Source organism: Diceros bicornis, chromosome 1 (genome assembly GCF_020826845.1).
Source record: "Diceros bicornis minor isolate mBicDic1 chromosome 1, mDicBic1.mat.cur, whole genome shotgun sequence".
Classification (NCBI taxonomy): domain Eukaryota; kingdom Metazoa; phylum Chordata; class Mammalia; order Perissodactyla; family Rhinocerotidae; genus Diceros; species Diceros bicornis.
In genome coordinates this window covers 20,545,387-20,559,962 of record NC_080740.1, presented here as the reverse complement: position 1 = coordinate 20,559,962, position 14,576 = coordinate 20,545,387, and the positions used below count along the sequence as shown (strand labels likewise).

Genomic DNA, 14,576 nt, shown 5'->3' with positions numbered 1-14,576 from the left:
CGGTTAAGTGCGCGCGCTCCGCTGCGGCGGCCCGGGGTTCGCTGGTTCGGATCCCGGGCGCGCACCGACGCACTGCTTGGTAAGCCATGCTGTGGCGGCGTCCCATATAAAGTGGAGGAAGATAGGCACAGATGTTAGCCCAGGGCCGTCTTCCTCAGCAAAAAAAAAAGAGGAGGATTGGCGGATGTTAGCTCAGGGCTGATCTCCTCACAAAAAAAAAAAAAAAAAAAAAATCCAGTTTACTATATTTCCGCTTTAAAAATATATATACATTCAAAAGTACAAAGACAACATTATTAAAAAAATCAATTACTTGTATCTAGTGCTAAGGGTTATATTTCAAGGTTTTTGTTTTTTTTAAAAAAACATAGTGTAAGTGTATTTATAACCAAAACTATATACCTAAACTAACAAAAAAAAGGCCTAATAGTAATGAATTCGAATATACAAAATATGGGAAATTACTTATACATCAAATATACAAAACATAATTTTGCTTATAACACAAAAGTACTCCCAAATAGCAGATTCCTCTGTGATAAAAAGCTAATCATTTGGATTTGTGATTGGTAAATGTTATTAACAAGCCTCTTTTTCAAATAATTTAATAGAATGCTTTCGCCCCCCTCTAACAATTCACATAAATTCATGTGTGTCAAGAAACAAAGATGTTTATGGTCTTTGTTGCTTGGTGCTTTTATAAACTGGGAAACATGAATTAAATATATTTTGGATGTTCTTGAAGATTAGCATTTACTTAAGAGGGAAAACTTTTTAAAATATCTAACAATCAGTGATGTTAAAACATCTTATGTTTGTTTCCCCTGAAAAGGCCTTCTTTTAGGATTTGTAGTACCTTGAAAGATGTATGCTTGGAACCAAATAAAACAATACCACAACCTTTACTAATGAATTTATAGACTAATAGTCTCTAATTCTATATCAGAGCAAATAATCACCAAAGGATATCCTTCCCACCACAATTCACTTTAACCAACAAGGTGATTTTTTTGATAACATAATTGGATTTAAAACCAACAGTTAACTATTCCATGTCTCTAGTTTTGACATCACCAGGCACTGCCTAATTTCAATAGTGCCATCACTGACCTTTCTAACTCAATCCACATTTGTTATAAAACAATTATCATTCTGAATTTTGCAAGCTCCACGTCAGCAGGAGGTGCGATTGGCATGGAAGCTATGTGATAAATGCCTGAGGGAAAGAGTGCCTCATGTCACTCAAAGATGACCCCTTCCTACTGATTAAGGAGGAACAGTGACAGGCTCTCATCGAGTTCATCACTTAACTGGAAAGGGGTATAAAGGCATATGGATTGCACATTCCACCGAGAACTTTTTCATGTGAAGGTATTCATTTAATTTAACTTTCTATAACAGCATAAACAAAAATGGCAAACATTTCCTTGCACTTAACATAAAGTATCCTACCATTAATGCATTTGTGTTTACCTAGGAATGAGTACTGGTTCACTAAGACTGCAAAAGCACATCCCACATTCTACTCACTCCAAAATAAAATTGCTAAAATCACACTGATCAAAGGATTAAACTATCAGACTCTTGTAATATTCACATTTAAAAACTAAAACAGAACACCAATTATTACTGTACATTTTAGAAACTCAAAAGACTGAAATTAATTTTTTTCAACAGCCTATACAGAGGACAATAAACTAACAATATTTAAGCCTAGTTTACCTTCCTAGGCTGTAAGCTTTTCGTCTTTTATTGTAGTCAGCCCCGTCAAGTCAAACACATCAGCTGGTACATAGCAGGTGTTCAAGAAATGATGAATTCAAAACGCTGATTCATTTTGCATTTGGTTTATATGAGGATAAATGTTTTTCTGGTCACCTTGGAATTAATGAAATGACAGAAAATGTATATTGGACCACTTTATTCTGTACAGGGAAATGAAGAACTAACAAGCTAGAAAACTCAAACTTCATACAGATCCTTCCTAAGGAGCTGCTAGTAAACATTCTAAATCTTCTATACTCCAAATATTTGTGGGGATTACGCACGAGAAAAGCTGAATGTTAGCTCAGAAATCTCCTTCCAGGTTTTATTTATATTGTAATAAGGGCTTTCATAGGCTTTTTTTTCACTTTTCCATTGAACTAGGATATGAAATCTAGCAAAGTATAATGAAGAACAGCATTACTCAGCCCTGTCTTCAGCTGCTGCAACTTGGAGATGTCTACAACTAAAAACCTAGGACTCGGAAAGACTATGAATTTTATTTTATTTATTAAAATTTCTACTTCCTCTAATTCCAAGATAGATTTAAGGCAATTATTATGTTTTTTAAAATAAAATACAAGAAATAATATTGGAAATAAGTTTCTCATTGCAGGTTTAAATTCATATACATTTACTGGTATTGTTAACTAGGCCACAGAACATAGTAACCTATGTTTGCCAAGTTGCACTTCTGAAGAAGTATAAAACTGCAAGGAAACCTTCTTAAAGGCAAAGACCTCAGTGACATTTGAGTGTTTAATACTTTCATGTCATCATGGCTTGTAGAAGTTGGCAAACACAATAGTTATGAAATATTAATACTAATTGCAACTAAATGAATATTTCTTATGAACATTTAATTTAGAAAACTACTTTTTCTTAGCAGTTTAACACTCCAACTCATGACGTTGATATTTCATTAACTTAGAATTATTACCACCTTAAGCAATTACTATCCTACTTTACTTAAATGATTCATTATAACTAAAAAGAGGAGGTAAGAACTAGAAAGGGAGCAACATTTATTAAGTGCCATAAAGGAGATATGCTAACTTAATTCTATCATGAAAAAGATACCTTATGTTACTTCCATTTCACAGGTAAGAAAACCAAAGCTCAAAAGGAATTTGCCTTGTAATTTAGTTAATAAGAAATTAGACAAGGACTTGAAACTATGTGTCTAATGTCAAAGTCTATGTTTTTAAAGTTATATTAGTTTACCAAGCAAACATTATTCCAGGTGCCTTCATAACTGAGGTAAAGTGCCTACTCTTTGGAATGAAAATGCTTTTATTCATCATCTGGGGAAGCACTTGACTCTCTCTCTGAGTATTTCAATGTTCCTTAGATAGTCTCTGCAACATCATGTTTTCTCTGATATTTTTGCAGATTAATATTGAGAGATTTGTATGATGTCACATCTGAAGGCTAACTAGAAACAACTAATATTTATTACAGAATGTGTAAAAAATTACTGATTTAAAAATATAGGAAAAAACTAGATTTTTATTCAGAGCTGATATCTAAGGGAGCAGTTTTCAGTTTAGATTATAAACCCAGCAATAAAACACTTTGTGTTTGTATACTTGTTAAAAGATTTATTTTCAAGGTAAAACTAAAATGTGCTTCTTTAGCAGATTAATTGCTGTGAGATCATCACTTTAGTTATCTAAAAGCTAAATGGAAGTTGTAGTGTTTCTTTTCCAGCTGTATCACAATGTAACTTATTCCCACTAGTGAAGCAACTCCAATTTCAAAAGTGGTTATTATCTACACCTTTTCTTATAGCTTTACTATAAGTTGATATTAGGAAAAAACTGCAAATTGAAAGGTTACTACTCTGTAAATTCATGCTGTACATTAAGATTTTAGAAAATCTCAAATCTATTACTTAGTTGCCACTTATAATCTTAATATTTAATTAAACTTATTATGCAGCAGAATGTTTTCACTTACAGAATAGTGGTTACATGGAGCAGAAATACACTTTGTACATGAACTGCTAAAATAAATCAAGGGATCAAACTGTCAAATTTTGCACATTCACTACATTTAAAAACCAAAAGAATATTATTATTGTAAATTTTAGAAATGTTTATTTTAGAAACACTAAACAAAAATAAAATGAGTATTTTAGTCCAACAGCCTACAGAGAAAAAACAAGGAGCTACATGTTTGTAGACACACATTTGCATGAATATCCTTGCCATGATTCTAAGACCTGGAACATCTGGGATAGAGAACATTACATTTTGATTTGAAAAAATATTTAAATTAAAACTTTTTACATGTACAATATAAATAGATAAATAATATCACTTTCAGAGCAAAAATAATACTAAATATTAGTGAAAGCAATGTACACCACACAAAACTATTTTTTACTTTTGAGCCAAATTCTATACACTGGAAAAAGACAGAAGTCTATACTATAGTTTTGCAGAAGTTCTTTAAGTGTCTTTAAAATTTAGCAAGGCTGCATATTCTGTCAATAAATAAATCAAATTAATTTTTGTTAATAAGCTACGACGTCCATAATAAATGTCAAAGCAAGCTGGGCAGGTTTAGAAAGTTGACTCATATTTTTTGGCATCATCATGAAAACTCTGTGACTGACCGACACATCATTTCCAGAGTCACCAATAAGGCCTCAGTATGTACTCCAGGACAGACTTTTAAATTCTCAGGCAGTTCCTTAAGGATATTTGGGAGCTTCTGCAATGTCTTTATATTTCTAGCATAAAGATCCAATAACCAGTCAGTATGAGCACTGGTGGTTTCCTTATAATTCTTACAAGCCATAAGCAGCTCATTTAGATGAGTTAACCCTTTGAAAGCTAAGAGAAACTCTGAAGATAAATCGAAAATTGAACAAAAATTTAGCAACATCCTGCTAAGTAAAAATGAGCCAAATTCAAGTTGCTGGTGGTAAAAATGTTTCTCTGCTTGTGCATGAAAGTTCTCCACTGTATCTTCTATTTTTGTAATGGCAAATAGTTCTTCCTTTATTTGAGATGATACCACATAATCCAAGGGCAATTCCCCTTTAGAGTTCCTCTGCTGTAAAAGCACTGGGCCTGTGAAAAAGAAAATGCAAAACGTTAAGAGCAAAACATTTTTATTTTGGCAGCTTAACAGCTGTTTTCTCTCTCTTTTTCCCCAAAGCATCCAGGTCTCTGTTTACAATCATATTTTGTACTAATTCATGTTGACATAATTAACTGGTTATACATATTGACTGCCTAATAGAGGTACATTAAAAAAACAAAATTCTAGTCAGTTGCCTAATGAGGTTTGCCTAAAAGTACATGCATTAGTTCAATAAATAATGTATACGATTATAAATGAAAAAAAACTTTTATAAAACTTTATAAACTGTCATCTTGAAATAAGAATTTCTTTGTTCCCGGAAGAAATTAAGAAAATGTATTCATCTTAAATTTTGTAGAAGAGTCTGAAACGTATCTCCTAATGTCACCAAGAGGATAAAGCACTGCCCCTTCTGTTGCTGATAGGCAAGTGTAGCAGTGCAAGGACTGCAAAACTTTGCCCAGACACAGAATGCATTTTTCATTTACCCTCGCTTATGTTCAATTTTTAGTACAGGTAACTGATTCACAAAAAATTAAATGTTAAGTTTTTTGCGTCAAACTCAGATTTCATCCATCTATCCTAGCTAAACCCATCTAACCACCTACTTAGAAAGTACTGAAGACAGAGTTTATCCTCTAGGTAGTAAAGGATGATGTAGGAGGGACAAAACAATAATGACTCAGTATTTGGTCACATAGCAAAGTACAGGAGTACTTTGTACCTCCGTCAGTCAAGTCCTACAATTATTTATGTACTTTGCCATAAAAATGTTATAAAGGATATAAAGGTTTTAGTACTAGCAGACATAATCAGAAGATCCTACCATACAACATAGATCATATTGTCAGAGAGAGAGAATAGATTATAGTTGCTAAAACTCTTATGAATCTGATCAGATGTGTAGTGGCCTAGATATAAAATGTATTTAAATATAAAAGATGAACCACTGATGATATATGATTAATGTATAATTTATGGAAAAAATAATTCTAAATCAAAATTAGGATTCTTTTCATTATGTTGATATTTCAAAAAAAAATGTTGCAAGTTACTCCTGTTAAAAAAAAAATACAACAAAATTATGGACACAAGGTACCAAATTAAACAAAGTCTTTAGAGACGTAAATAAATTCTTTAAATTATTGCTCTCAAGACTGAGTGACTCACAATGAAGAGATAATGTAGTTACTACAATGATGGTGTCAAACCATTTGACAGGTCCAAACTCAGAATATGACTAAGGCAGAGGAAAGTCTGTATGATTGCCAAAGGACCTTGATAAATGCAAGTACAAGTAGATTTCCTCTCTTAGGACAAGGAACTCATCCATTTATTATTCTTTACCAAAAGCCCTAGAAAAATTCACATTGGTTAGTATAATGCCATTCTCTTCTGAAGAACTGGACTTAACATAATAATGACTCTTACATCACTTAAACCATTTGAAACAAGGCCAAGTATTGGCTTGGAATGTTAGATACATGGTTGAGTAGAAAAATCAAACACTTCATTATGGTTTAATAAATATATAACACTAAAAAAACTAGAAGAACTGAAAAATATATTCATTATGAAATGATGTCAGTAAAACAGACACACCAAGGCCTTTAGGGGGCAGGAGAAGACTATAAATAACCAAACGTCTTAAGCTACCATGCTATACAGACTTTCCTAGATATACATATAGTAAAAAGATAACTAAAGAAATTATGGTTTTTATTTTCACGCAGAATCAAATAGCTTTAATTATAGGAGAAAGTCATTTTAAATTTCAAGTTAAAATTAGTACAAATAGAAGTAATAAAAATTTATACAAATCCTTATGTCTGCATTATAAGCTAGTCATCAGTTTTCTTTTGTTTTTCTCTTAAAACACAAATCAATTTTGAAAATTTTGATGCAAAATTTTTTTATTCAGTTCAGATATAAGAATGTCACCAAAGGGAGGTGCTTTCTGAAAGCAGAGATCAAAAATCAGCAGAAAAAGCAGTAGATGAATATTAAGCTCAAATTACCTCTATAACAAAACCCCTGCACAACAATTACCACCTTTAAGAAAATCCTCCTACTTTAACTTAATTGACTGCAAAATGTGAATGAAGAAAAGATATTCTAGGATATCTTTTTTTATAGTCTGTAAAGAAATGACTCATTAAGACAAGATTGAGTTAACATTTATACACAGGAAATGAAACAAGAATGAAAAATCCAAGTAATCACAATTGAACATTTACATTCATTTATTAATAAGCTTTCAGAAATGGCTGGTTCATAAAGACATTACACCCTTTAAGTAAAAGGATTAATATTAAAAACCAACACACCTAATTCAAACATACTCTTATACACAAATCTAAATAGGCTTAATAATACAATAAATAAATACATACATACTATGAAAAGGCTTTTATCCCTACTAAATAAAAGGTGCTTACATTCCAGGAGACTTTTATCTTTACTTTTTCATTAACATGAAATACAGGAATATTGCCTTACAGATCTGAAATATAAAATGCTATCTACCTCTGAGGGATTCATCAAAAAACTGGATAATTTATCAAAACCCGTTTAGCATAAATGCACTCACCCCCATGCTGGAGTAGCAGCTTGCCAATTTCTACATGTCCGTTTGACAGTGCATCATGCAAAGGAGTCACCCCGTCCACTTGAGTGAGCAGATCTACCTCTGGACAGCGTTGCAAAATTTCCTGGACACACACTGTGTTGCCATAGTTACAGGCTTCATGCAAAGGCGTCCAGCCAGCATTGTCTAAATTAGAAATCAAGGCAAGTTTTAAAACAGCAAAAGTCCTACTTTTGGTAGTGAGGTATTGATATTCTGCTTCCCTTACCAGTGTGACTTTCTTAGGTACCTCATACATAAATAGAATGTTTTGATGAAAATGCCAAGGGTGCAATCATATTTCTAATTGTAAGAAAAACGAATTAAAATAAACTAAAACATTTAAAAAATATTGATGTTGGGATCTGATAAAAATATGAACACCAAAAAATGTTTCTGAACTATTAATAAATCAACATATGATGAATTTCTTGGTTTTGCTACTGGCAATATTTTAAAGATATGTTAGGTAAATATACTTAACTGATTTTTCTTAATGTTGACATAAAACTATTTAATACCACAAATATTAACACATTGGATTAGACCACAAAGATTTAGAACTTACCTTTAACATTGATGTCTATTCCTGGCAAAGAGAGAAGACGAATCAATTTCTCCACTTGGTTATTTATGCAAGCTCTATGGAGCGCTGTTTCTCCTGCCATCAAAAATTAATAGATTATTCCAGAGAACACAAGATATCAACTAAAGAAAATAATCAAAGGGCATGAACTAGGAGATCTGGCCCCATGCCAGAAAATTATTTATTGAGTTTTCCTTTTGACTGGTTTAAACATCTCTCACATAAAAAAAAGGGGGGGGGGAGGGAACCCCACCAATCCATAGAGCTTCTGTTCTATCAGCAATTCAGCAATGAAATTCTACTGCAAAAGGTTTAACACAGGTATTGTCTCCCCCTAGTTCAAGGTTTAAAGCTTCAACCCCGCTATAAAACCCCCAAATGATCAAAGAATACCAAAAATACTGGGTTTTGCAGCAATAAAAGTTTAGAGTGCAATTGCCCTCTCTTAAATTTATTCATGAACCTACGTTAAATGTATGGCTCTTTTTTATACAGCATTTATAGCTTAATTCAAATGAATGTTTCTGGCTAAGCACGAGTGCCTCTACACACTCAAGTATAATTCAGAACTTCAAATCCATTAACAGATGGTTTGCTGCTTCTCAATAGGCTGTCTGGCTTGGCTACAGCAGCATAGAGAAGGAGAAATGGGGGAATCTTAACATAAACACACACACACACACACACACACGAAAAAAATCTCTAGTACCATTTAAAGCTGAACGAGAGTGACAAATAGAATGGCAAAGTTTTTTTCTAGGAGAGATGCAATTAGTGTGTGCTGGCTAAAACTGTCTATATCCATCTCTGTTATAACCGAGATTAATAAAATATAAGTGATAATTTGATGTAGTGGAATTAATAAAAACCATAAGTGATTGCTTAGAAAACAAATGAAATACTGGATCAAACTCTTTCTTAAGCTATAAAATACTAAGTAGCACATTTTACAGTGTTCAGTTTTACAGATTATCTCTATAACTTTCATCAAAACATTTCTTTTATATGCATTGAAAAGCTTTTGAAGTTTTTCTCTACTATTTCTCAATTCTCTTCCTCCTTCCCAGTTCCTTCTGCTGTTCAGCCTCAAGTCATTCATATTCATTTTACTTTCTGGCACAATAAACAAAGAAAAAGGACATTGTTTTGTGACATTAATACCTGAGTTCTCATTTAAAATGTTTTTCACATTTTCAGCCAAATGGGCAGTTATTTTGAATTTGTGATATGCAATTATGAACTTATATCATGTTGAAAGATTATAAGAGCTTCATGGTTACTGTTTCCATTGGTGTCATAATGATAATATTTGTATTAACAACATGATATAGCTCATAAACAAGAGACTCAGCAATTTACTTTGGCCAGGTGTGGACTCACGGAAGGTAACTTATATTTGCAAGTTAAGAGGTGCCTAAGTAAAAGAGGTCCTGGAGTGAATTATTACAATGCTATTCTTGTTACCCCATCCTTTAGGTACTTAGGTTCCAGTATAGTTAGAACCAAAAGCCAAACACATTTCATAGTCTGGGCTCCATGCCTGGAAGAAAAGAGTCCATATGCTTAACACAGCTATGTAACATAGCCTCCTCCTCACTCTTTGTTCACAAAATGTCTAGGATTGAAAGAGATGAAGACTGAATTATACTTTCAAATCAGAAGACACTGATCCTAAGTAGCATAGGTTGAGGTAGAATAGAAAAGTAAGGTGGGCAAGTCTAAAATGAGCTAAATGTGAGCCACACACTGTGGTTAATATCTGGAGAGGCAGGGGGAGAAAAGAAGGGGAGGAATACTCTTTTATACTGGGTATGCAACAATCACTTTTTTTGTATAAATGACAGTTCAAAAAATAATATGCTATCCAGGAAGGTATTTCCTGGACCTAGTCCAGTAGTTAAGTTCAAGTATTCATCAGGGCCAGTGCGTAAAACTTGCAAACACTGACCACAACCATGAAAAGTTCCTAGCATAAATTAATTTAGATAATTGGTTTTACCTTTTAAATTAGTCTTATGAAAATTCATCTTTGTAACTAAAGAGGGGCAATTCTCCTTGGAACATGACAATTCTCCTTCTGACTTCTTTTTCAATCTTTTTAATGATGAGGAACATTTAGCAAGGTTCAGCTCTCTGAAAACAAAGTAAGAAATAAGGAAAGCTTGTTTTTCACCATGGCATGGCAGCATACATTAGATGGTAGTTTTTAAATATAGCCTTCTTTTAATTTAAACCCCTTTATTCATTCAAATTGTTACTGCCTTCTATTTTTATATTTATTTCAACTGTATAGAAACAAATATTAACACATTAATTTTCATTTTATTAATCTCGCACCCCTACTGCCCACTGAAAAATTTATGAATATGGAATGTCAGGTAGATTAAGAGACCAAGTAAACTATATTTGGCAGAGAGAATAAAGCAAAGTGCTAATAAGATCAAAATGCAGGCCCCTGCTCCCCATTCTTATTTTCATACTCTCATTCTCTTCTTGTCTTCCTAAAAACACTTCAGGTTTTCTGAGTTTTACACAGCATACTTTTAGAGGAAAATGTATAGCATACTTTTTCGCATTTGGGGGAAGCTATTATAACAATTCAGAGCATCTCACATGACCACGCATTCCGAAATCCCATCTTTATTATATACAAGTAGTAATTTAAATTACAGGGCAAAAATTGTGTGGAACAGTAATTTGATAAATAGTTTTATTTCTTTTGGAAAGCACTTAATCTTAATATAAAGAAAGCATATACCTTGAACTAAGGAAAGCGAAAATGTTGATCATGTGTATTTATAGGTGTAAAACTGAGTTTTATCCTAATCAGTATAATTTAGACAATATCACAGATAACCATAAAGTTCAAGAAATGTGTCAGAGAAAAAGCTGTACTTGAAAACAAAGCAGAATTGGTACACAAGCATCACTTACGGTAACTCTGGCAGCCCTTCGACTTGTTTCTGTTTAGCACCATTCAGCATTAGTAAGGCCCTCTGAGATTCCAGGCAAGGTCGCTGTCCTATTTTCTTTGATATCTTTCCAGTCCCATGCACACCAGTTTTCCCCAAAGCTGGCAAATAGGAATATACCTGTTGCAAAATAATATTATATTGCTTTCTCAACTACAAAGACCTAGAAAGCAGTAAGGAGAAATTACTTGATTCATTTCACCAATAAATTTAGTTACGTTCTCTTGGTTTTATCCCTATGGTTACCACCCCATCTCCTCTGAACATGCTAAAATATTAAGAAAGCTGCAGTTCCATGTCATTAAGTCAATATGACACACACAAGAAGAAAAATACTTTCTTGAAAATAATTATTTTTTTGAATTCAATTTTTTTTTTTTATTTTTGCTGGAGGAAGACCAGCCATGAGCTAACATCTGTGCCAACCTTCCTCTATTTTGTATCTGGGTTGCCGCCACAGCATGGCAGACAGTGGTGTAGGTCTGTACCTGGGATCTAAACCTGTGAAACCAGGCTGCAGAAGTGGAGTGTGCCAAACTTAACCACTATGCCACAGCGTTGGCCCCTCGAATTCAATTTTAAAGCTCATTTAGGAAAGTTCTTTTGATTAGTCTTATGCCCAACTTGTTATAATTCACTTGCATATTTTTAATATTTATGGTTTATGTACAACACATATTTTGTCATTTCCATTTTGATAATGCCTTCCTTCAACAGAAAACAAGTCTGGAATAAATGGAATAAGAAGTGCAGGACCGGCCCCATGGCTTAGCGGTTACGTGCGCACGCTCCGCTACTGGCGGCCCGGATTCGGATCCCGGGCGCGCACCAACGCACTGCTTCTCCGGCCATGCTGAGGCCGCGTCCCACATACAGCAACTAGAAGGATGTGCAGCTATGACATACAACTATCTACTGGGGCTTTGGGAGAAAAATAAATAAATAAAAATTAAAAAAAAAAAAAGTGCAAAAGTTGTTAAAGACAAGGATTGTTGCAAAACAGTATTTGTCCAATCTGACCAATTAATAAGCATATTTCTCATTGTTGAAGAAACTGCTGGAGATATTGGATATTAATAATAGCTAAAGATAGCCAAGATATAACTGGAAGATCTTGGATCAAATGCAGCTTATGTGTGTGTGCATATACAGGATAAAAAGGAAAAACTATTGGCATCATTTGCAAATTGCTTTTTAAATACCACTAAATACTATGTAGAATTTTTTTGCATCTAGGTCTTTCCAAAATAACAATCTTATGTACTGCGGCAAGTGACTAGGAAACAAAGATTCTTGTATTATTTTTCCGTTATCAATCCTTAGTTACTCTCAAGCAATTAAAATTTCTATTCACTAATTAATCTATTTTTCAGGTGGAAAAATACCTGCTCTTATATAGATTTGAAAGATTTATGATTAATATCCTCTGTCCAATTATTAGAAATAACTAAGAATATTTTTAAATTGAATTTATGAACTCACTTGGAAATTAAAAGAACTAGAAAAGAGTGGTGCTTACCATTTTCTGAAGAGAGAGTGGCTCAGAAGAAATACTGATGGAACTCTGTAAACACAACTTTTTAAACACTGCCTCTGCAACAAACATTTGAAGCCAGGAGGAGGAAAAGGAACAAATGAAAATCTCTAATTCCTGTGAAGAAAAGTCTGTAGAAAACAAGAGAAGTAAATACAGTTATTGCTACACCCTATAAAATTTCTTTCTATAGACTATTTCCTCTGTGGATTTTATTCATTGAAATGATGATTCCTACACCAGTAAGATTCACCCACATAATGTTAAACCACAAAAAACAGATAATATTCCTATTCCTTGCCTTTCAAGAGAAAATTTTTTTTTATGGTACATGTTCTCACATTTGAAACAATCATTACTTTTTATTATTTTAAATAAAAGTCTTCAAATTATATATACACACATGAATAGACAGATGATATATGAATAGATAGACAGGCATGGAAATTTATCACTATGCTTTCCAATTAATGTTAAAGATTTCTTCCCTCAATGGAGTTGTGTCTTTGGAAAACGGGTACTTGGTTTTTAAATGGGTACACATGTATTTAATTTGCAGTGATTAGTCCTGAGCTGATAGGAAGAAAGAAATTAAACCCTTTCCCTTGACAGCACCCATGAATCCCATCACTGCAGAGAAGGAGGAAAGGTAAAGAAGAGAGAAAATGTCTAAAGATTTCCTTAGAAGTTTGTATGCACTCTACTATAGCAAGGCGGGGGCGGAGGGGGTGGGGCGGTGATGGACTAAGGGGGGGATTTTGCCCCAGGGAACATTTAGCAATTTTTGCTGGGGAGGGGAGGTGCTATTGGCATTCAGTGGGTGAAAGGCAGAGATGCTCCTAAACATACTACAATTCACAGTTCACAGGACAACCCCCAACAACAAAGAATTATCTGGCCCAGGGTAAGGAAGAAACTCTCCTTGACTAAAGAGACCTGAGGTTCTTGCCTTGTGGCAGAATGCCATATGGACAAACGGCTCCAGTCAGATGTTAAGGAGATCCAGCTAGCTCCACACAGACACATGATTGCTGAATTCAAATAATCCTTTCCAAAATAGCCTCAACAGAGATACAAATTGCAACAACTGGAAATGAGTAATGGGTTATTTACAATCTTTTTTTTTATAGCCTACTACTCAGAACCTACTACTAGGCTGTTAGAATTATCTGAAACTTGGCAAGCAGTAAACTGAAGGATGATCATCAAAAGTTCTTTTGAACATTAAATCTCTAGTTATATACATTAAAAAAAGCATATCTATCATCACAGAGTTTACTACAACCAATTGATCTCTTAATATATCACCTCTAAACACAGGCAAAAGCAAAGCAGAAATAACTTGCACTGTACAGTTCAAAAGAGACACTCTTGCCTTGGAACTTCCAAATGGAGTTATTCATCTAGAAGGAGCATTTGATAGGTTTAAAGAAATAGGAAATACAAAGTATAATGAATCCACATATCACCGGGTCACACATTCAAAGGGAATGATAAATAACAGATGAATAAGAGAACATGAGAAATTTAGCCCCTGGACTGTAAGACCTTTTAGGGCAGGATCATTTTTGTAGCCCTCACAGGCTGTAGGTCACTAACTTGTACAGAATACACTTAGTATTTGATAAATGAATGAACGACTGGCTAGAGAGCCAAGCCAGGCTGATCTTTTTAAAAAAGCTAATCAGATCAACCTACTCCCTTGATAAACGTCTTCTAACTCCTCAACATGGCTTAGAAGTTCCTATGCAAACTCCTCTACCCCTTCTTTGGCTTTATTCTGGCCACTCTTCTTGCTGCTTGCCAACAGCCAGGCACCAGAGGATTTCAAACAGGCCCAGCTCTTTCCTATCTCAGAGTTTTGGCAAATGTTGTATCTTCTGACTGGAGCATGCTTCCCTAACCCTGCCAAACTCCTACTTATCCTCCAGGTTCTGCTTTCCATGACCACCTAATATAAAGTTAAGTTCACCCATCTCAACACCTAGTTTTTCTTGTTTG

The 14,576-nt window shown here is 34.0% G+C and overlaps 1 protein-coding gene across 1 annotated transcript in view; it reads right to left on the bottom strand.

Annotated features, from left to right (window-relative positions):
- Positions 1-3,846: 3,846 nt before the first annotated feature.
- The window catches only part of SLF1 (SMC5-SMC6 complex localization factor 1), a 57,459-nt gene continuing 46,729 nt past the window's right edge, over positions 3,847-14,576 (bottom strand). The window contains exons 15-20 of the mRNA XM_058531893.1: positions 12,561-12,706; positions 11,004-11,161; positions 10,069-10,202; positions 8,052-8,144; positions 7,448-7,630; positions 3,847-4,844 (exon numbers count right to left, since the gene is read on the bottom strand). Of these exons, the coding sequence (XP_058387876.1) occupies positions 4,363-4,844; positions 7,448-7,630; positions 8,052-8,144; positions 10,069-10,202; positions 11,004-11,161; positions 12,561-12,706 (1,196 nt within the window). The 3' untranslated portion in view covers positions 3,847-4,362. The remainder of the gene's footprint in view (positions 4,845-7,447; positions 7,631-8,051; positions 8,145-10,068; positions 10,203-11,003; positions 11,162-12,560; positions 12,707-14,576) is intronic.